The 22,627-nt window shown below is 40.4% G+C and overlaps 3 protein-coding genes across 3 annotated transcripts; 2 read left to right on the top strand and 1 right to left on the bottom strand.

Moving 5' to 3' along the window:
• The first annotated feature begins 513 nt into the window (after positions 1–513).
• Positions 514–5,673, top strand: LOC135095550 (NAD(P)H pyrophosphatase NUDT13, mitochondrial-like). Its single transcript, XM_063996451.1, has 7 exons — positions 514–725; positions 2,087–2,222; positions 2,416–2,501; positions 2,801–2,999; positions 3,907–4,071; positions 4,195–4,340; positions 4,761–5,673. The coding sequence occupies exons 1-7, from the start codon at positions 618–620 to the stop codon at positions 4,977–4,979; spliced, it is 1,059 nt and encodes a 352-aa protein (XP_063852521.1). The 5' UTR covers positions 514–617; the 3' UTR covers positions 4,980–5,673.
• Positions 4,182–13,435, bottom strand: LOC135095559 (cytosolic Fe-S cluster assembly factor Nubp2 homolog). Its single transcript, XM_063996461.1, has 10 exons — positions 13,295–13,435; positions 12,637–12,718; positions 10,870–10,933; positions 10,667–10,759; positions 10,218–10,377; positions 9,451–9,565; positions 8,321–8,465; positions 7,792–7,889; positions 7,195–7,428; positions 4,182–4,320 (listed from the first exon to the last, which is right to left on the bottom strand). Exons 2-9 carry the CDS (start codon positions 12,691–12,693, stop codon positions 7,243–7,245), a joined length of 918 nt encoding a protein of 305 aa, XP_063852531.1. The 5' UTR covers positions 12,694–12,718; positions 13,295–13,435; the 3' UTR covers positions 4,182–4,320; positions 7,195–7,242.
• On the top strand, positions 13,426–22,500 carry LOC135095544 (delta(24)-sterol reductase-like). The gene is made up of 11 exons (XM_063996440.1): positions 13,426–13,567; positions 14,769–14,907; positions 16,717–16,863; positions 17,382–17,487; positions 17,911–18,029; positions 18,186–18,280; positions 18,815–18,986; positions 19,752–19,895; positions 20,591–20,788; positions 21,791–21,969; positions 22,307–22,500. The coding sequence occupies exons 1-11, from the start codon at positions 13,488–13,490 to the stop codon at positions 22,458–22,460; spliced, it is 1,533 nt and encodes a 510-aa protein (XP_063852510.1). The 5' UTR covers positions 13,426–13,487; the 3' UTR covers positions 22,461–22,500.
• Positions 22,501–22,627: the final 127 nt, after the last annotated feature.

Genomic DNA, 22,627 nt, shown 5'->3' with positions numbered 1-22,627 from the left:
ACAAAGTCTAAGCCTACATTTACATAGGCCTAAACAAGTACCATTCCACATTCCGTCAAAACAACTGGTTGGGCGGAGACCGAGGTAGAGACAGATGTGATGTAAGCGAAATGCCACCACATAACACTATTTTTCACATTGTATCGTCATTACTGACACTACCACCATCTTGTCTCAGCACAAAATATATGGCGATGATCTAACCGTCTAAATAATATAGCAACAATAGATTCTTGCCTATGGTGATCAAATAAGACGTTAAAAGGGAACACGAAGGATCAAGGGCATGTTGTGAGCGAAATCCCAGAACACAATATCATATCCCACATTGTATCGTCTCTGCTCACACCACCACCACCTTGCTTTAGCAGAAAAGATGGTATAGCGATGATCTAACAGTCTAACAAACAAAACAGTAATAAAACCTTGGCTATCGTAATAAGAGAACGCAAGAAAAGCGAGAGAAAGAGAGAGAGAGTGAGAGAGGCAGACCAAACTATTAGAGTGAGGTAACTTTCCTGAGTAGTGAGTACCTGTGAGTGAGTGCCAGTGAATGAGTGCGTGGTGTGGTCTGCAGACACACCAGCCTCTCCACACACTCACACGCACACTCAACCATGTCTATATTACCCTTGCTACGCCGCCTTGCCCCACCACTAAGGGCGTCCTGGCTCAGAATACAAGGCAGGGACATCAGCTATGTGGAAAGGGTTCGCTTCTTGCAGGTAAGGGTTAAGCGAGGCGGTTTGTTCCTCTAGTACTCTTGCCCAGGTAATAACGAGGTCAAGGGTCCCTTTGATAACCATGTGCGGGAATTACTGATTATTGTTTGCCACTCACTGGTTCATAAGTGTTTGAAAGGATATTTAACTAGGCAGGCAAGATGCGTTTCCTAATGCTTAGGTAGCTTAAGTAATAACAAGGTCACGTCTTCAGGTGTACTTGAGTTAACTGTTTTTCTTATTAATGTCACTCAGTGGTTCTTGAGTATTCGGAATACTCTAAATAACGAGATCTGGGACTATTTAATACTTGATAATGGGAGCAGCTGTGTGTAACAGGAGTGGCTTATTAAAGGGATGGGTAACTGACGCACGCTCGTACTCTGCTTGCTGTTAAGCCACAGGATATTTTGCATTAATGTGTTATTTTTTATCGAAAATTATTATTTTTTGAGAATGCCATTGTAGGGAAAATATTACTTGAAAGATTCTTAATAATTAATAATAATAATAATAATAATAATAAAAAGTTGCATTTATCTATATATCCTATCTAAAGGACATCAAAGTTCATGATAGGACTCCACAGGGCAGCAGCCAACCCATCACAATAAGCCAGCTGGTGAGACATGGGTGATGGTGACCACAGCAGGCCATGATAAGTGGTTTATGCCAGGCTTATATGAGAAACGACCATTACTGACTGACTGGTTGGCTGAGGCAGTGTTCTAGAATTAAAAAGGCAATTTATTACTTTGAGTTCTTCCCATTGGAAAGAAAAGTGAAGGCATGTTATTTGAAAGTTCATTACAAGTGGTTATGACCACAACATTCCTGCAGTAAACAAGTTGTACTACCTTAACCCTTTGACTGCTATTTAGTACATATTTGCCTAATTACTAATTACTCTGGAACATCTTTACTTGTTCTACAGCCACCTTCGATCTTTAAACAAGATAGAAATTTCAAAATCTATTATTTTAATCCTCTTTCTTGTAGGTGCTTATAAAGACTTCATGCATTACTTCTAATGGTGTTAATTGTTTTGTACTGCAGTGAAAAAGTAAAAAAAAAAAAAGTGACCACTATAATTTTGGCATTCAGCATAATATTAATTGACTTATAAATTCCTGAGACTCCATTTCATCCTCACTGAGTTGGTTTATAAAAAGAACTCAACACCAACCATTTGCCTGGCATTCATAATGAAAGAAGCATAATAAGACCTTCAGTTTTGGAAAGGTCATGGAAGGCCTTGGTAACCTTTCCCTTGATTGCTTCACTTTTTCCCCTCAAGTCCAGTCAGAAAGCAAGGTTGATTCACCACCACACAATGTTTTCTTCATGAATGCTTCCTTTCACAGGAACTTAAGGTACATGAATCACTGTGCTCCTCCTTCATCCCCGATGGCAAGTTCCTGGTGTACCACTACGGCAAGCCTCTGCTGCGTGTGGACAAGGCCAACACTAAGGATGCCATTGTGTGGCTTACTTTCACAGGTGTTCACTGCAACCCTGTATAGCACTGCACCATCAGAATAATGTAGTGAAAAATACTTGCACTATATTACATAATCTCTGTTGCTATCTATAGTTGTCATAAAATTTCATTAACTATTTATGTATATGTATCTCTTTTGCTGATATGCACAGCTATCACAGTGGTATGAAAATATAAGGCTTTATCTTTCAGAGGTGAAGAACCATTATCCGGAGTTGTTAAGTTCCTATGTACTGTTAGATGTCTCAGAGGAGGGCAAGCCAAGGTACAGTGTGCAGGTAAAACTTTTGCCTTGTTATGCATACCACAGTTGAGCGGTGACACAATTTACATTCCCATGCTGTGCAGACTTTTATTCTCACTAAATACTGCATGGATGTTACCAATGAATACTACAGTAGAAGAGAATTTTATTCCTTAGTGATTGAATCCATATTTTTTTTTATCATCACTGATTACTAAATTACATATGATAAAAGTCTTCATGTTTAAATGCATTGCATTGCTCCAATTATGTAGATCATTACTTTCAAGAATATTTTTAAAGAGCATTAAAAAGAAAATTTTTCCCTCTTAGGTTGGGGGAATTCCATCATACACCAAGGAGAAGCTTGAGGATGAGACGGGAGGCATCTTCACAGACCTGCGGCTGGGGATGTTCATGGTTAGCTGGCAGGAGGCTCACACTCTCTCCCGTGCCAACTGTGTCCACATGTGGAACAAAAACAATGCTTTCTGTGGGAAATGTGGAGCCCCAACCAAGAGAAATGCATCTGGTAGGTGGTTGCTTTAGACTCCAACCTTACCACAACAGTTTGATGTCATCATCATCATCTTTGCTACCTCAGTCCCCTCCTGGGGAGTTCTCCTCTAAGGGATGGTAATGGCAGAAATGTTCTTAGGATACCTTGTCCATATATGCTTCCTTTCTTTCTGCAGAACTACACCTCTCTTCTATATTTTCTGTGTCTTGGTTTACTTTCCTTTTATTTAATTTGTAATCCTTTTCTTCAGCAGGGTATCTTCATCCATTCCCTGGGTCTGTCCATGGCATCCAGTATTAAGTCTTTTCCAGTCTTTATCCCCTCAAGCTTGCATCTTGATTCACATCACTGCACACACTCTCTTAATGTGAACTCTCTTAATGCAGAACATAGTAAAGAACATGCATAGGATACATAGGAGTACTTGATATCTCATATCATGGAGTAACAGATTAGGTCAGGACTCAAAGCAGTTAAAAAGAGTTTTGAGAAGTGTCTTTAGTGTGCAAAGAATGGAGTGTGAACTGAAAATAATGGAAGTATGTATAATAGATTTGATATACCACATAAGGCAAGGAAATATGAGGCAGCTTATGCAGTGGTATGAGGTAAGAATGGCAGATGACTGAAAGAGCATACATATATCAGCATGGTAGATAACATCCAGTAAAATGCAAGGAAGAATGAAAGGAATAGAGCATGTAAAACAGAAATAATAAAAATTCTTATTGCAGCCAACTCATGGAGTGAGTTGTTAGAAACAGGCATTAGTGATACAGAGACAGACAGAACAGAGTAATAGCAATGTATTGAGCATTATGTGTATCAGGTTCAGTGACAAGCAGCATTAGTAACTCACTTTTGCCTCCCCTCCCCTTGTGCACACCAGCTGCCCCTTGACCTCCTGTGTCCACGCCAGGTTACTCCCGGAAGTGTACGAGCTGTGACATGACCCACTACCCAACCTCAGCCCCAGTGGGCATCGTATTGGTGACTGACCCTGAGCACCAGCACATCGTCCTGGTGCGGCAGCCGCGCCACCCTCAGGGAATGTACTCCTGCATTGCTGGCTTTTCGGATGTAGGTAAGTAAGCTGGGTGACATTTAGTTTACACTGGGAGACTTGTGTTTGTTACCAGAACTCATGAAAATTTCACTATAAAAGATGTTATAATGAATATCATTTACCTTGTTTTTCCTCTTCTAGGAGAGAGCCTTGAAGAGACAGTCCGTAGGGAAGTGGCTGAGGAGGTAGGGATAGAGGTGTCCAAGGTGACCTACATTGCCTCCCAGCATTGGCCCTTCCCTGGCTCCCTTATGACTGGCTGCTTTGCTGAGGTGGAGAAACAGTCGGTAAGTCAATAATTTGTGAGATATAGAGAAGGAATGCATGCATGGCTGAGGTGTTAAGATATGGTGATTGAGTGTGTGTGAGCAATTATAGGATGGAAGTGGAGGAAGCAAGAAAACTAATGAAAGATGCTTTCGTAGAAAAGTTTGACAGATTATGCTCATGATGGCATAATTTTTTTAAGTAAATTCATTGTCATTGGAATCAGATAATCCACCCATAGTTGTCACTGAATCTGTTTTAGTGTTCACCAGTATTCGTGATTATAGTTTCTAAGTTTGAATGGCTTATTACTAGTTGAGTGACATAATTCATACAGTTTTGCATCCAAAGTACAAGAATTTCAGCAAACTGCTCAGAGAGTAAGACTGAATCTCAGAACTAAAGAATGTTCACATGAAGTGCAAATGTTAAACTTGCAGCTAGACATAGACAAGGATGAGCTGCAGGATGCCCGGTGGTTCTCCAAGGAAGAGGTGGGAGCCGCCCTGGCCAGGATTGATGCCAATCCTAATCTGCGGCTGCGAGGGAACCCTTCAGGGGAGCTGTTTGTGCCACCCCCTGGGGCCATTGCCTTCCATCTCATCTCCCACTGGTTCAAGGGAACACCACTCCAAGAGATTCACCAGCATATCTACTGAGGATGTGCCTGGGAACATGCACAACATTGTTTAGCTTTAAGGCCACTTAGCCAGAGGCACACTGCTCCTGTGTCAAAGTGCTCAGGGAATACATTATCCACTGCCAACTTCCTCAGATCATTTAGTTTTGTTACTAGAGTTGTGAAATGACCCTATTCAATATAGTTTTGACTTTGTGACAAAAATGATCAAATCACCATTTTTATCATTTGATGCATTATAATTTGTATGTGCTCACTAACAACAATAGTCATGTCACTTCCAGTCCCAGCCTCACAACTTCTCACTCTTGAGAATACTGGTGTTACAGCTTAGATAGTCTTCCAAAGTAAGTATTATATTGTATTTTACTTCATATATTGTTATGTTAGCAAGGCAAGAATTTTAACATTAAATGAAGTGCAAAGACAGCTATAGTAGGAAGAGCTAGCATGTCTGGTGGCAGTTCAGATTTCCTTTGTTAGTGCAGTAGAAAACTATCAAGAATTATATGTTTGATTTACTGTATATACATACAGTTCATATGGTCAATCTAAAGATGTATATATTTTTTTCATACAACTGCTCCTTTTAAATTAAAGAACTGGCACATTACAAACCTAAACAAGTGAAATATACAAATGTAAATTTCTATTTTGTCTGCAGTTACAATGCAGAACTGTCAACATTTTATTTAAATAAATAAATAATTTTATTATAATATTTTTATGCAAATCTCCTTTTACTCTTGTCCATTTATTTATCACAGTTGTTTATTTTATTTGCTTGACTAACAGTTTCCACATTTTCATGGATTGATATACTTAGCATATACCTGCATATATATATATATATATATATATATATATATATATATATATATATATATATATATATATATATATATATATATATATATATATATATATATATATATATACAAACCCACATTCATACATGCACACATATATTCTCTATAACATATTTGAAATCTGATGCCATAAGATTTCTCTACAGCCAGATAACAGTATTTGCAACTTAGTGCAGCTGTTTCATGGTGTATTATGTTTTGGTAATGGACTGGCTCCCTGCATACCACACCATACTAACCTCCTCTCCCAGAGTATATGCATTTCCCTCTACTGAATGATAAGTTTCTACTGACAATACTTCTACGACTATGAGTCTCCATCTTTCTCTCTTGGTCTTCCATCCAATCTGTCATACTCCTCTTGAGATCAATGTATATTTTTTAATAACTCTCATACATTCTTTCTATGTGACCAAACCACTCCAGCACTTTTGGCTTTCTTCAGTAAGCTGTGTCAGTTTCTAGATATCTCTTTGGCCTTACTCCTCATTCTATCAAAACAGCTGGCTCTCCTCCCTTTGGCTCTCACTTTTAAGATTTTAATTCATTTTAAGTATAAAACTACTTACTTGCAATTAATGATAGGAAGATAGAACAGGTAATAAAAAGTTTGTACAAATTTTGTTTATTGATGTCCTCAGATATATTCCCCAAAAAATTAATGACAGTTTTCCACAAATCTACTTTTATTTCATGTAATCAGGCTTCCCCTAATTATGCAATCAATGTAATATTTATTTTCTTAGCAGTGATGAATTATGTTAATCTACTACAATGCCACCTGGAACTGATGAGCAGCAGATGTGTTGATGCATCAGATGCTAACATCATTATTTCTCTTCCTAAAGGGGCAAAGCAAGGGAATGTACTTTTATTCTTACAAAGCATGATGCCTCATTTCAGATACATTTTTAAAGTGGCTCTCAGCTCTGCATGTAATAGACAGAACAGGCCATGAAAAGTGAAGTTTGGCCAAATGAAAAAAATGACACAAAGCAAGATGAGTTTGGGAGTATATTGTACATGGGTATGATGGATGCAGTGAGTGCTAGATGATGACCATCAATGAAATAAGAGAATAAAGTTCTGGAATATATGAGAAAAAGGGAGAGAGGGAATACAAGGACTGAAATAAATGGAAACTTCTGCTGTGGACATTCCTTGTGTGGGAAGTTTTTTGAGAACAAGTGTCAGATGTGGATATGTGGATAGATCCAATAACAATCACATATGATAAGAATCTAAACTACATTTACAAACAACACTAAACTAAACTAAAAAGACAAAACTACACATTACTGATATGTGTCACACTACAAGTGGAAGGATTAATTAATGTATGAAGTTTTCTAATAAAATAAGTACCTTTGTACCTCGGTGGCCACATCTCATGGCATGGTGAACTGCTTGAAACTATAGCTTTTCTTTGATCTTGGCCACCATATCCCTGACTGCCTGAGCCACAGGAGAGTCTCTCCACCCACAGCTCACCCCCGCCTCTGCCAGACCCAGATCCAGGGGCACGGCACCAAGCAGAGGCACCCTGTACTTTTCTGCCAAATGTGCTCCTGCCCCACCAGGAAACACCTCGCTCACTTCCTGATGGTGTGGAAAATTGCAGTATTTAAAAGAAAGCAGATTTGACAAGCACTATGCATCTAACTGTGCAGATTGGCAAGCTGCCATCAGGTGATAAGGGTTCACCCATGTCACCATAGGGCCTGCCTTTCAAAACAATGTCTTTCATATTGCTTTCATCATCATCATCATTATCACATGATGCTGATATAAATTTAATGCAATGAAAACTATCCAAAACTGTAAAAGGAAAATTCTAAACATCACTATAGATTGCAATATCAGCACATCAATAAAATATGTAACAGGAAGTGCAAGCCATCATATAAACAGCACAAGATCATACATATTTTTTCTTCCTAAACATCGTTAGCTTCAACTCACCGAACAACAAGGACAACAGAAGCCCGACATATTCTCAATGATCCCCAGAACAGGAACGTTCATCTTCTGACAGAATCTAATCTCCCGGCTCACCACACCTGGAAGAAATCTTGTTTATGAAGCTAACACAATGTACTTTCAGGTGGTACACTGAATTTTCTTACCAGGTAATGACATGTTTGAAAAGTAGTCATAATCAAAGGCAGCCTTTGTCAACAATTCTATTTCCTATTAACCATTATATATAATTATGGGTGGAACAATATTTAAAGAGAGAACTTAAAGAACTCAAACTTCACTTTGAGGACAGGCACTATGTTGGACGTTTTTTGTATTTTTGTTGCCATTGGTCTGTTCCCCTCTTGCATAAAAAAAGGAAAAGAAAAAAAGATATATTACACAACTGACCATCTCTGCACTCTCTTCTTCATAATGTCCGCTCAAGGCACTCAGCCCCATATGATCCCATTGCTTTGAGACAATCGAATGAATTAATTCCTCCATTAATCAGTCAATTGACTCAACACACCTGCTGCCAGCCGCTGCGGGGAAGTGAGTATCACAGCACCACTTGGCCGAGTTGTTGCTAACAGGCGGACAATTGTGAGGTGTTCGTCACTGGTTCCTGGGGGAGTGTCCACCACCAGTGTGTCCAGGCGGCCCCACAAAGTGTCCTGCATGGGAGGTGCTACATTATTCCTGTGTCCTGCATGGGAAGGTACTACATTATTCCTGTGTCCTGCATGGGAAGTACTACATTATTCCTGTGTCCTGCATGGGAGGTACTACATTGTTCCTGTGTCCTGTATGGGAGGTACTGCATTATTCCTGTCTTGCATGGGGAGGTACAAATTCCTGTGTCTGCATGGGGAGGTACATTATTCCTGTGTCTTGCATGGGGAGTTACATTACATTATTCCTGTGAACTCTGGTATAGAATGTCTAGTGACCATGATAATGCAATCTGACTGTATCTGGAACCAAGAGATTTGCACCCAGAACAAGTTACAAGGTCAAGGATGTACATTATGTTGGTACTAAAATGAAGAAAGTGTAGCGGGTGAGAAGAATGTTGTAATTTGGCAGTAATTTGTACCCAGAACAGCTAGGTTATAAGGTCAGAAATGTCAGTGCTAAGGTGATGCTGCTTTGTCCACATTGGAAAATTTTACTTATATTTCTAAAATGGCCCTTCTTTTTTCCTGCACATATGAAGTAGTACTAAAGAAATCTATAAATATTTTTGTCATTGTACTACTGTATATTCCTACATTTGTGAGGTGACAATAAACATGAGGACTATTTAACTGAATTGAAAAGAATAAGACTTAACTTTTCTGTTTCTTTCTTCACAGGAGCAAGACTCCAAGTATTTTACCTTCATTTCATTTGGCCACAGTAAATGATATGCAGGAAATATGGGGGCATGTTTTCTGAGTCTCTAATTTAAATTCTCAGTCATCCCTCAATACTGGTTCCTATTCACACAGTCTTCAGAGCTGAATCTTCCCATACCTTGCTTCCTGTATCCCAATGTCATCCATCAGAAAAATAATAGCTATAAAATTGGGAAAACACAGCTACATTGATGTTAAAAGATAATGTAAGATAGAAAAGCCCTCAGACCAACAGTAGGCATGAATGCCTTGTGCCACACACCTTGATCATGCGCCTGATGAGTGCTGTCTTGCGAGGGCCTTTCCACACCACAGCCTGGGACTGGGAACTCAGCAGGGACCCCACTGATAGGGTCTTAATCTTTCCAAGAGGTGACCTGGGTGCAAATGCAGCAGTAAGGGAGATGTACTATACTTCCTTGTCAAAACTCATTTCTATATCATATGTGTTATGATTTTTAATGCTGAAAGGAAGAAGTTTCTACAATGATAAAAATTAAAATCATATACAAATAGAAGATATGTTAAAAAGTATGCACACTTTAAATGGATAATCAAAAGTTTAACTCTCAAATACATAGCATACACAAAAACACCTTGTTGTCATGCCCAGCTTTGGAATATCATGAAAACACTGAGAAACTGATCTGAAGGTGGTCTGGTATAAACTGAGCAGAAGCACATCTCCAGGGATTAAACCTGTGACAAAACTCTCAAAGCAAATATGTGAATCTGACATATTACCAATCAGGCCAAGATGATCACCAAGGTCTGAGTGGATTTGAGTCAGCCTTCACTGTTCTGTCACCACATCAAGGCAGGCCTATAATCAGAAAGATTCTGCTCCCTCACTACAACTATTTTTAAAGGCTGGAGAGATGATTAGTCAGGTTCTCAAGACTGTTTCTTCTGTTAATAAAGTAGAAATCTTATTAATCTGTCACAAGAACCATGAAGATGTCCTTGAAAATCTGTCTAGTCTCAATTAGAGAGTTTTGAAAGTAGTGGAGGTGCAAGATATGAACTCACACCACAGGCTGCCACCCCCACTGTGAGTCCAGGACAGGCTGGTCTTCCACTCCCAGAAGGTGAGGGATGCTAGGGCCACACACATCCACATCCAGGAGTCCCACACGCTGTCCCTCCCCTGCCAGAATCTGTGCCAACAACACAGCCATGGTGGACTTTCCTGGAAAAAGAATATGGCTGATACTACATTATTTATGTACAGAAGGCATCACTATGTATCACAAGTACTACAGTACATATCTCAAGTGTTCCTCTTATCATGCCAGTAATGCTACAGTTAATTTTACGTTGAGTCTCAGAACCCACACTAAACTTAAGCAAAATCCATGAATAAGAAAATTTAATGTCATATTAAGCAGAGAGAGAGAGAGAGAGAGAGAGAGAGAGAGAGAGAGAGAGAGAGTTTTGAGGTGGGGTGCATAAGAGGCCAGTCATCCAGTATGACTCACCTACACCTCCTTTGCCAGACAAAACCAGCACCTTGTGTCTGATGGCACCCAGCCTGGTGTCAATCACCTGCTGCTCAGGGTCTGGCTGGCTGCCTGCAAAACAACACAGAAACAGTCAATACCTTTGAATAGTTGGAGTGTATTGAAATGCCTTTTGTTTCACATTGTGCATTTGTGTTTCACATTGTATGACATTCACTCACCTTGAGACAGGCACAGCTCCTTCCCAGGACATCCTTGGCACACCCCTGCCCAACCTGCTTCATTCTGCAACAAATACAGCAAATATTGCCAAGAACCTGTAGAGACAGAGCTGTGTTGATATAATGCCTTGTTTAGAAACATTGAGAAACTTATCATTCAGGTAACCAGGAGAGGAAGCAGTCAGAGCTAGGAACTTCTGGCATGACACTGGAGATTTATACACAACTCATTGTTGCTTGAACTTTAAGGATCACCAAGGCCTAAATGGATGATGATCAAGGTAGGTACAAGACACTTGGATCTTTCTTAGTTTACTTTTTTAATCTCAGAAATTGGTATACTAGAGAACTGTTACTCTCGAGTGACGGACCTGAGAAATACAACTTTAGGAAGTGGCACCCTTGGGAAGATGCATTCCAGTGAAGAGATACTCTTAGGAAGATATCTCCTTGGAATGGAAGAAGAACTCTTGGGAAGCGGCACCCCTGGGAAAAGGCACTCTTAGGAAGTATCATCTTCAGAATTGGCATGCAAGGCACCATTTGAAAGCAGCGTTCTAGGAAAGAGGCATCCATGAGAAATGGGACTTAGGGAGAAGGTACCCATAAAAAATATACTTCGGACGACACACCACTGGTAACGTCACTATTGGAAGCGGCCTTGATAAAGAAGAGGAACCCTCGGATCGGGAAGAGCGTTGTCCCATGCAAAGAAAACTCATCTTCCAAAAAAGGAGAGGCCTCCTTTTTTGGAGGCGCCTTCAGAAGAGATTCGCCATGTACCCTTTGGAAAAACTAGGCAATCCCGCTATTTTTTTTTTCTTTTTGCTTGTTTTATTTTATTTTTTTTTAAGTGCCAATCCTACATTACAAGTAATATATAATCAGGCCACGAGGCATACGAAGAGCAGGTGGGACTTGACTGTGCTATCCGGCAATTAGTGTTGCGTGCACTCGTGCACTGAAAGCTGGGCATGCGCGAGTATTCGTGTACTAAGTTACAAGTGGGACTTGCCTGTGCTATCCGGCAATTAGTGTTGCGTGCACTCGTGCACTGAAAGTTGGGCATGCGCGAGTATTCGTGGACTAAGTTAGGGGGGCTTCCAGCAATATAATTTAGTGCCGGCGCAATAATCTCCACAAACTGCTCTTATAAAATTGTTTGTTTATTCGCAAATGCATTTCCTTCACATTAACTCTGAAACATTAATCTTGCAATAAAATCGTGTAAAGAGGCCATGAGATTGACGAACATTTTACGAGGAGAGAGAAAGGGGGGGGGGGAAATCCTCCCGAAGAACGTTGTTCTCAGAAAGGGAGGAGTGCCCCTAGGAGGAGAGAAGCTACCGGAAGAATTCACAAAGCGCCCTTAGCAAAGAAACAGGATTGCGAAAAGATCAACATTTGTTCAGGGGAATGGTGAACGAACGCAGCTCCCAAGTGAGCTGTTCCAGGAGGCATGGACGGTGGTTCATTGGGACTATTCGGCATTACTTTACTCCGGACGAAATCTTTATTCTCGCTAAACTATGCAACAACAACAACAACAACAACAACAACAACAACAACAACAACTACTACTACTACTACTACTACTACTACTACTACTACTACTACTACTACTACTCTCTCTCTCTCTCTCTCTCTCTCTCTCTGAAAGGTCAATGCCATCCCGCGCCCCACCGCACACACATTCACACAGGCAGCATGACGGTAGAGGGTCGAGCACCGCCAATTTATCACTTACACAACGCTGTAGATACTCACCGAGTCGGCGGGGCACTCCTCTACCATGTCCTCAAGGTCACGGGCAGCGGCGCTCATTACGGCAAGCAGGTGACGGTCCTTCCTGTGGAGATCGAAAGCTCTAGGTCACTGAAATTTCGATCATGGAGAAACAGACTATAATTTCAGAGCACCAACTATCTTATCCCTATCTAACTTTTTTTTTTTTTATTAATATTTTTATCAGAGGATTTATGGAGATGGAGAGTTCTGTTACTGAAATCTTGGGTCTTCCTGCAGCTTCCCTTATGTTCTAGATGTGATTAATTTGGATAAATAAACTATACTTGCAATTATTCTATACACTAAAACTGACAATATACAGGAAACTTTAGTAGTAGCATTTAATTGCATAGAGCCGGTATCTCCTTAATGGAAGTACAAAGCCTTCCTCTTACTAACATCGGAAATTTCCTCCTACTCTCCAAGTCATTTATCATTATGTCATCTACACCAGTCGAGATTTACGAACTTTTTGATCTCTGTCCCGTGAGTAAAAGTAAACCCATAGAAGCCTGCAGTGTTATCTCCAATCAACGTAACCTAATCAACTCATGCAATGTCTTATATCATCATACTGACATACGACACCACAGTAAGGTATAACTTGGCTATGGCCAATGAAGCTGCAATCACTCACCACTATCAGTCTTGTTGGATCACACGATGTTATGTTACTGAAGGCGATAGCTGGCAACTTGCTACACCACATCGGCTTCCCAGCGGTGAGGGAGACTGCGGCTGCTACTGCTGGGTTGAGACGGCGAGACGGGGGCGGGTGGCTGGCTGCAGGCAGGATTGAGAGGCAGTGTGATAGTAACAATTAGGGAATAATGCCTTCCACTTCCCTCTTCTCTGGCACTCCCTCGAAATCCTCCTCGGGTTGGCTCGAGTATGTGCTGATCCACTACAGGTAAGGAACGTACTGGCAGAATCCTAGCACTAGCATATCACACTATCCATCGCTACTGATCGCGTGTGATGTTTCATTTGTGCTTGACTGTTCGTTCTGTGTGTGTGTGTGTGTTTCTGTCTTCATCATCAATGCAACTTACAACCCGCAAGCAATACAAATGTACCGCAACGAAAATCATCAGTGACAAATCAGCCACTGTCAGTATCCTCCGAATAATAATCGGATGATACTGACAGTGGCTGATTTCTGTCAATGATCATTTCAGATGAGTTCCATTTGTAATTTGAAAAGCAACGTTATTATACCATTACATAACCTAGCCGCTCGTGACAATACACTGATGTCACTTCACTAAACATATTTTAATTCCTCGAGTCACTGAAGTGTCGCATCGATCCCTACAACTTATCTTTGTTTTCACCCTACCGCCTGGTTGAAGGTTACATAGAAGCACGTTTTCATACGATAAAAAGTGAACTTTAACCCACCGCCAAACCTCACTACCGTATGCTGGTGATATCAAATCTTTACGCTCTTTCCTGAATAATTCGTCCCTGTCCCCCTCGTGTTCAAGCATCAAATATATCGTTCAGCGTGCGTACGTAGCAACCAGCGACATGTTAATAATGATGCCGCTAACGAGCTGAGATGAAAATACTTGCTATAAGGTAGTACAAGATGGCATCCAGACATAAAAGAGAAAAGGCATGTGCGAAATAATGAAAGTATATGAGAGGGGGAGAAAAAAAAAAAAAAAAAAAAAAAAAAAAACGTTTCTTGTGGAAGTGGAAAGTTTTCGAGGTGATGTTTCCAGTCCCTCGCTCTTGCCCTTGTTCGTCTCAATCATATTTACGGTTGACTGACTGACTGACTGATAGATTGAGTGCATGAATGAATGAGTTAAAGGCATCACAACAGCAGGGATATATTAACGCCTTCAGTCTTTTACAGCACGTAGGGAATACTAATGAAGACAAGTGTTTTAAATTAAAATTTCATTCATGTCTTGAATGCGATACTTCCCCTGTACATTTTAGAGGAAGGGAGGGAAGGGTGGATAGATGAATTGATGGAAAGATGACCGGATTAATGGCCGAATATATGAATGGGCGGATGGAAGGATGGACGGATAGGTAATGAATGAATGAAAGAATGACATCTCTTATTAAGATGTGTATGTCTATTTCTCTTCCCTCAGATGGGTGATCGTCATATTCTTCCTGCTGCCCGCCTCATTCCTTTACGACATCTACTACTACACTCGCTCGTGGGTGGTGTTCAAACTCAGCTCAGCCCCGCAGCATCATGACAAGAAGGTTGCCACTGTACAGAAACAGGTGAGGGACGACCTGTGTGTTATCCGTATTGTCAGAAACATTGTTCTCTTGCCAGGACTATTTTCAAGGGCAACAAAGTTAACTATTTCGGTTTTCAAGGGTCTTTTTTTTTTTGCCATTGATTATACTGAGTACTTCTTAAGCTATTATGTAATGGAATCATGAAAACACTTGAAAAATCCCAATAACCTCCATTAGAGCACGCTGAAAATTAGATTGGTGATAAGAAGCTGAAGTGTTTGAGAATACGAATCTGGTGTGTGCATGTGTGTGTTTTCATTGGCTACTGGTGAGACTACGTAAAAAGTGCCACTTCTAAAGGTAACCAATCAGAGAGGTCCCGCGTTTTCTCCAGAGGGAGTCTTCTAAAGGTAGCCAACCTGAGTGGTTCCGCGTTTTCTCTCGAGGGAGTCTGGACTCCAAAGATGCGACTGTTAAGCGGTCGAGAAAGCACACTTTAGTTATATAATTCCCCCTTTAAGAAAAACGTTTATTTACTAATTTTTCATTCCTTATTCTTGAACATTCCGTACAACACATCAATACACGCACTCTTCAGCTTCATCTGTGTTCTCAGGCGCCACTTATTCACGACAATGCTGCCTCTTCGCTCACGTATCGCGCACTCATTCACACGGGAATAGCGCCGATTCAGGGGATTAGAGATTTACTGTAACGGACTTCTTTCCTTATCTTTTAATCAGAAAATGTCTTTCTGGGCCGCATATATCATAGACCCATCTCTCTCTCTCTTCCTTCCTTTGTGAAATTTACTTTTTTGCGTTTATTTATTCATTTATCCTTAGGAATATGCATAGAAGTGGAACATCGTCATATGAATAGTGATGCAGATGATAAGTCGCAAATGCTGATGCCAATGCACATGATTAACAACAACAACAACAACAACAACAACAACAATAATAATAATAATAATAATAATAATAATAATAATAATAATAATAATAATAATGTGGATGGTAGCATAATACGGATGTAGATGTTCAAAACATAAGCAGCAATACCCTAATTATAATCTCTACTACGCAAGACAACCTCATCACTACTACACACTATAGATTGATCACTGACATGAGTAACACTGCCACTGTTAATTTAAAAGAGAAACCCAGGTGATTCACAAACTACAAAAGAGATTTACATCAGGTAGGAATATTTGTTGACTACAAAGGAGATAGAATACAATGTTAACCTTTCTGCTGCTATAGTCATGCATCATAAATATTCAGAGGACTGTATAAAATATGTTTCTGTGAAACATAAAGGGGAAAAAAGATAATAGAATAACAATTTTGTCTTTTCTAGGCTACATTGATATTGAAGACACTAGTACAAAAATAGATGGATAATATAGATCTACAGTCATAAAGTTATAAGAAATATGAAGAGTTTGATTGAGATTAGAGGTTTTACCTGAATAAAAATTATGACTACGGAAAAAAAATGTCTAGCAGTGAAAGGATAAATACTACTTGTTGGGTGAAGATTTAATATTATGAAGGTCTAGCTCTGGTTTACCTTAATGCTGCTGTACAAGTGTGTGTGGGATTGCTGGCAATGCTTGTGTGTGGCTCACTGACAAAACAATGCACTGCTGTTACCTTTACTGTCACTGCACAATAGAGAGAGAGAGAGAGAGAGAGAGAGAGAGAGAGAGAGAGAGAGAGAGAGAGAGAGAGAGAGAGAGAGAGAGAGAGAGAGAGAGAGAGAGAGAGAGAGAGAGAGAGAGAGAGAGAGAGAGAGAGAGAGAGAGAGAGAGAGAGAGAATGATGCAATTTCTTCCCTCAGGTGCAGGCATGGAATGGAGAGACTCCCATGTGCACAGCAAGGCCAGGGTGGCAAACCATCAGCTTCAGGGAGGGTGCCTACAAGAAGACCTGTCACAAGGTGGCCATCAACCTTGTGGATGTACTGCAGATTGACACTGAAAAGAAGGTATACATGAACATCAGTCTGGGCCAAGGGTGTGTTTGTGTCAATGGCGATGACTTTTTTTTGTAAGGATGTAATAGAAATCTAATGACATGTGAAGGATTCTGTTACAATCATGTTGTGGTGTTATACATAAGCATAACACCAACAAGACTGTCTTGGGGACAGTCTTGTCCCCAAGACTGTCCCTTTCCACCAGGGGCACATGCAACCAAGAGTGTGAATGCTGTGTGTATGAGTGTGAGGTGGTTTGTCTGGGCCATTCCGTATGGGATTACTGGCCTGGTATATGGATAGATAGGGGTAAAGAGAAAGCTGCTTTGCCACTAGACCTCCTCTCATGCACTGTAGGCACAAGACTGGAGTAAAACAGTCACAGCACAAGATTCATGAGCAGAAGCAGTTCTTTACAGACTTTAAAAATCATTAGAAAAATACATCTTCTCTGTGTCTAGACTTTTGGGTTACCCTGTACAAGTTCATGCAAGGCAGTTCTGACATATCTGTGGTGGTGTTGACAGACGGTGTGGTGTGAGCCACTGGTGACCATGGGCCAGCTTACCCACACCCTGGTGGAGTTGGGCTGGACCATTCCTGTGGTGCCAGAGATGGATGACCTCACTGTTGGTAAGCCACACACCCCTCATGAAGCTTCTGTTATGGAAGACATCACTCCTAAACAGTTCACCTATCACTCTGTTTCATTTGCTTTTGCATTCATCAACTACATATGTACTCAGTCCTCACTATTCATCAACTTATATTTCTTGAAACATTAATTTTTTTTTATTAGTATACATATTTAATTTTTATGTTCATCAGTTATTTTCCTGTCCTTTGTTAAATGTCAAAAAGTAAGCAAAATTAGCAGAACTTCTTTAAAAATGTAATAGTAGACCAGCAACTTCAGCTAAATCCCAGCAAGAAATTCATATCTTTCCTCTTAATCAGTCTGTTCAATTAACTTCACCTACCTCTCTCACTTACATAGATAAGATCCTAGACATTCTTCTTCTGCCTTGGTTACTGATGCTGTGATGTTTCCTGCAGGAGGGTTGGTCATGGGCACTGGGATAGAGACATCCTCTCACAAGCAGGGCCTCTTCCAGCACATCTGCCTCTCCTATGAACTAGTCCTGGCTGATGGCTCTGTGGTGACCTGTTCCAAGGTGAGATTCCTGTGTTAACCAAGTGAGGCATGCAGCACTTAGTGAGCTGGATATCATATTAATATACTACTGATTCTACCATCTCAATGAAGGATAATCACATTACTGGTGAAATGAGAAATTAACAGATTAATCTAGACTCAAAATACATTTCAGGATGAGAACCAAGATCTCTTCTACTCAGTTCCCTGGTCATATGGCACTCTGGGCTTCCTGACGGCTGTGGAAATAAAGATCATCCCAGCAGCAAGGCAAGGCACTCATAAAACAAGTGTTAGGAGGCAGAGCATAGCAGTGGGAAGCAGACAGATGGGGAAAACATTGTTACCAGTAAGATAGCATTTCTGTAGGTGATCAGTTTGAGAAGAAAATGTAATGAGAATGATCATTACTTTAAAACTCATGAATACTCTTTACATTAATTTGACCTTATCCAGACAGTTTCAAGAGGAAGCGTGTTAAATCTATGGATGATGATGAAAAAGTAAGTTTCAAGTGCTCAGGAGTTACCTGATGTGGGTCAACTAGCATTCTGCAGTCTCATTATTTTCTTATGGAGCTGCCTTGTGGAAATCAACTGGCCTTTTGCAGTCTCCTTATTTTCTTATGGAACTGCCATGTGTAGGTGAAGCAGCCTTTTGCAGTCTCATTTTCTTATGGCACTGCCTTGTGTAGGTTAATTAGTCTTTGCAGTCTCCTTATTTTCTTATGGAGCTGTCTTGTGTGGGTCAATTAAGTATTCTTCTGCACTCTCCTAATTTACCTAAACCACTCCACATCTGCAGGTTTGTGAAGGTGGAGTACAAGCCGTGCTACTCCCTGGATAACCTTGTGGACACCTTTACAGCAGAGACGCGGAGGACAGAAGGGAACCAATTTGTGGAAGGCCTCATGTACTCCCTCCACTCTGGTGTGGTGATGACAGCAAATATGAGCAACACTGCTGAGCCTGGCAAGGTGATCACCAGAACATACCTCTCAGTTTCCTTCATGCCATCTAACAATGCATTCCATCATGTTTCCCATGTTTTCTTCTCTGTTACTGTTTTGTTCTTGATTCTTTAGTTTCTTGATCAAATTTTCTTTCATTGTAATTTTCTTTGGTCTTGTGTTCCTTGGTCTTCCATGTATTTCTTCATATCCTTTTGTTTTGCTGGTATAATTCCTGATCCTTACTGTGTCCCTTGATTAATAATGGGGTTCCTTAGTCCCAGTTGCATTCCCACTATTATTCTTTTGTCTCTAGTAAGATCCTTGATCCTTTCTGCATCTGTGATTGATAATAGAGTTCCTTAGTTCCTGTTGTGTTTCTTTCATACTGTGTTTCTTGGTCTCTGTAAGATTTATAAATCATGATAAGCTGTTTTTTTAAATGTTCTATGAGAAGTGAAGCTTGAATATCTATCATCAGGTACTTTTTAATGGTGCAGTCTTCTGTTATTTGTCAAGTGCTAAGGGTTGACACCATATACAGATTTTCTCCAGTTATTCTCATTTCTGTCCATTGCATCTTCTGTAATTCCTCATCCTTGCAACTCCACTTCATGTCAGTCTCTCCAACCTACTCTGTCTCCATGTCAATTTTTTTTGCCCTATAGATGCTCTTTAAACGGACTCTTCATCTCTTCTCACCAGTGACCAAATTCTTAGCCATACAGTGAGGTAACCAAGCATATCTGTAACCTACAAATCTCAGTAATACAGTTCTGTCCTCCCTTGCAGATTAATGAGATAGGGAGATGGTTCAAGCCGTGGTTCTTCAAGCATGTGGGGGCATACTTGGACAAAGGAGAGGGTGGTGTGGAGTACATTCCCCTGCGAGACTATTACCACCGCCACACTCGCTCCATCTTCTGGGAAATACAGGTGCATCCCCTCTGCCTCATTTCCTCACTCAGGCTGGACATAACAGGGCACAGTGTTTTCTGCATTTTCACACAATTTCCTTGCTTATCATGCCTGATCAGAAATGTGGTACTATGCTCTTGTGTAAAACTCACATACAGAGATGATGGGAAAAAGATAATGTATGTGTAAAGTAAGATTAAGCTATTATGGTTTAGTTTTATCTACATTAACATCATTATACTTGTACTAGAAGTGAAGAAGGGAGATAGGAGAGGAAAGTGAACAGAGAATAGGTAACTGCCAATATTTAACCCTTTCACTGCTATTTGGGATATGGTTTTTTAATCATAAAGCAACTTGAAAAATTTCTTTTCATTACACAGCCATTTCTAAACATTATACTGGCTAGACATTGGCAAATTAAACCTTTTAATCCCCTGCCCATAAAGATCATATATAGTGCTTTTAGTGTTGTGACTGCCTATTGCAGTGAAAAGGTTAAGAGGGTGCATTGTAGAATGAGTGAACTAAATATTACATGTAGGTGGAGTTATCCTGTAGATCAAGCTGGACATACAAATGTGCATTGTAGAATGAGTGAACTAAATATTGCATGTAGGTGGAGTTATGCTGTAGATCAAGGTGGGACATACAAATATAAATCTCAAGAAGTTCTCAGCCCTCCTTCTCTCCACTGCTGACCTCCCCTGCAGGATATCATTCCGTTTGGCAACAATGTAGTGTTTCGTTACCTCCTTGGGTGGCTGGTGCCTCCCAAAGTGTCACTGCTGAAGCTGACTCAGGGACAAGCAGTGAAGGAGCTGTATGAGAAGAACCACTTCATCCAGGACATGCTGGTGCCTCTGGCCGACATGAAGGAGGCTCTGGAGGTGTTTCACAAAGAAGTGAAGGTGAGATGGGGCTTTTCTTGAGTGTAATGAAAGTTTACAAAGACTAACTTTTACTTTTCTTTTATGTAAGAGGTGTACTGGCCGAGGGCAACAAAATATATATTAAAAAGGCACACTGAGGTGCCAGTCCCTAAAGAAGAGCCAAAAGGTTTAACTAAAATTAGAGAAGTATCTTGAGACCTCCCTCTTGAAATAATTCAAGTCATAGGAAAGGGAAAATAAACAGAAGCAGGTAGGGAATTCTTGAGTTGCAATTTAACTGACTGAAGCATATCAACATTTTTGCAAGATGCTCTGTAGAACCACTTATATCTAAGAACTCAGACCTAAGGAATGCCTGCAGTAACATGGTCTCCACTCATTCCTGTCCTTACATGCTTTAATCCTCTCATTCACCTCTTATCCTCTTTCTCTCACACTTATTCCAGTCTTTATATGCTCTAATCCTCTAATTTTTCTTTCACCCTCTTTCACACTTATTCCAGTCCTTATATGCTCTAATCCTCGCATTCTTCTTTCACCCTCTTTCTCTCACACTTATTCCAGTCCTTATATGCTCTAATTCTCTCATTCTCCTTTCACCCTCCTTACATGCTGTAATCCTCTCATCCTCCTCTTACCCTCTTTCTCTCACACTTATTCCTGTCCTTACATGCTCTAATTATCTCATTCTCCTCTCACCTTCTTTCTTTCACATACTCCAGTATTCTGATCCCCTATTTCACTTCAGGTCATCCTCTTCCACTCACCACATCTATCATACTCATATATCCTTTCTTAATAACCTCACTTTTTGTCTTTAGTTTTAGACTACACCATCTTTGCTTGTTGTGTTTCATCTCCCCTCTACCACTCACATTTCACCTTTTCACCTTTACATGACATACCAGATCTGTTATTTACACTTTCATTACTTTCACCATCTATTCTCCACATACCACAAACATTTCTCCACTAACTAATTTAAGCTGCTTTGGATTCCACAACGTATTTTGGTTTCAGATTTACCCGCTATGGCTGTGCCCCTTCAAGGTGGAGGCCAACCCTGGCATGCTGAGGCCAGTGGGGGACAAGGAGACACTTTATGTGGATATAGGGTCATATGGCACTCCAGGAGTTGACAACTTCCACCCTGAGCGCACCACTAGGAGGGTGGAGGCCTTTGTGAGGAAAGTGAAGGGGTGAGTGTACAAGTGTTGGATCAGATGGGTGATTAATATATTCAAACTGTAGGAAAGCTTGTCAGTTTTTGTACTATCTCTCATCTTCTGTTCTTTTAACATTTCACATAAATCATTCACACTCTTAGCCCTGTTGGCCCTGGTGGAAAGGGATAGTCTCATGGACCACTGTACAACATCCCAGGAGCTTAGGCATAGCACAATAATGGATAGAAAATAATTAAGGCAATAGAAGCTTTGAAGCCTCTTAGCATTTGTGTTTATTTAATACTAAGAATAGCTCAGTAATGCATGGGTTAACTACACCTTACTGATGACTGATCCCCTCATTGGCCAGGTTCCAGATGATGTATGCTGATTCCTACATGACTCGGGACGAATACCGAGAGATGTTTGACCACACTCTATATGACAGGATGAGGAAGGAGCTCCAGTGTGAGAAGGCCTTTCCAGTGGTGTATGACAAGGTGAACAGGAAGGCACGCATTTAAAGATTACTGTTAGTGTTCAAATAAATGTGAACTAATATGATTTCTTGTCTTTTTACTCTTTCCCATAATACTACCTGATGAAGACAAAGAATATATGATGCAAATTTTTTGGGCTGTTTGTCTGAGTGGAACTTAGATGTTATGGCTTATAATTAATTGATAAGATA

The sequence above is a fragment of the Scylla paramamosain genome, chromosome 3 (assembly GCF_035594125.1).
Source record: "Scylla paramamosain isolate STU-SP2022 chromosome 3, ASM3559412v1, whole genome shotgun sequence".
In the NCBI taxonomy this organism is placed as follows: Eukaryota; Metazoa; Arthropoda; class Malacostraca; order Decapoda; family Portunidae; genus Scylla; species Scylla paramamosain.
The sequence above is the reverse complement of the archived record's forward strand: the minus strand, read 5'-3'. Positions and strand labels throughout refer to the sequence as shown.

What these genes read in the sequence shown, in the direction of transcription:
- LOC135095550 (XM_063996451.1), top strand. Translation starts at nt 618, where the DNA reads ATGTCTATATTACCCTTGCTACGCCGCCTTGCCCCACCACTAAGGGCG. An exon ending in AGCCAAGGTACAGTGTGCAG is followed by an intron (nt 2,502 to 2,800) that starts GTAAAACTTTTG and finishes TTTCCCTCTTAG; the next exon opens with GTTGGGGGAATTCCATCATA. An exon ending in CTGAGGTGGAGAAACAGTCG is followed by an intron (nt 4,341 to 4,760) that starts GTAAGTCAATAA and finishes TTAAACTTGCAG; the next exon opens with CTAGACATAGACAAGGATGA.
- LOC135095559 (XM_063996461.1), bottom strand. Translation starts at nt 12,693, where the DNA reads ATGAGCGCCGCTGCCCGTGACCTTGAGGACATGGTAGAGGAGTGCCCC. An exon ending in GGAGCTGTGCCTGTCTCAAG is followed by an intron (nt 10,760 to 10,869) that starts GTGAGTGAATGT and finishes GTTGTTTTGCAG; the next exon opens with GCAGCCAGCCAGACCCTGAG. An exon ending in GTCTGGCAAAGGAGGTGTAG is followed by an intron (nt 10,378 to 10,666) that starts GTGAGTCATACT and finishes TTCTTTTTCCAG; the next exon opens with GAAAGTCCACCATGGCTGTG.
- LOC135095544 (XM_063996440.1), top strand. Translation starts at nt 13,488, where the DNA reads ATGCCTTCCACTTCCCTCTTCTCTGGCACTCCCTCGAAATCCTCCTCG. An exon ending in CTGTGGTGACCTGTTCCAAG is followed by an intron (nt 18,030 to 18,185) that starts GTGAGATTCCTG and finishes AATACATTTCAG; the next exon opens with GATGAGAACCAAGATCTCTT. An exon ending in TGTTTCACAAAGAAGTGAAG is followed by an intron (nt 20,789 to 21,790) that starts GTGAGATGGGGC and finishes TTTTGGTTTCAG; the next exon opens with ATTTACCCGCTATGGCTGTG.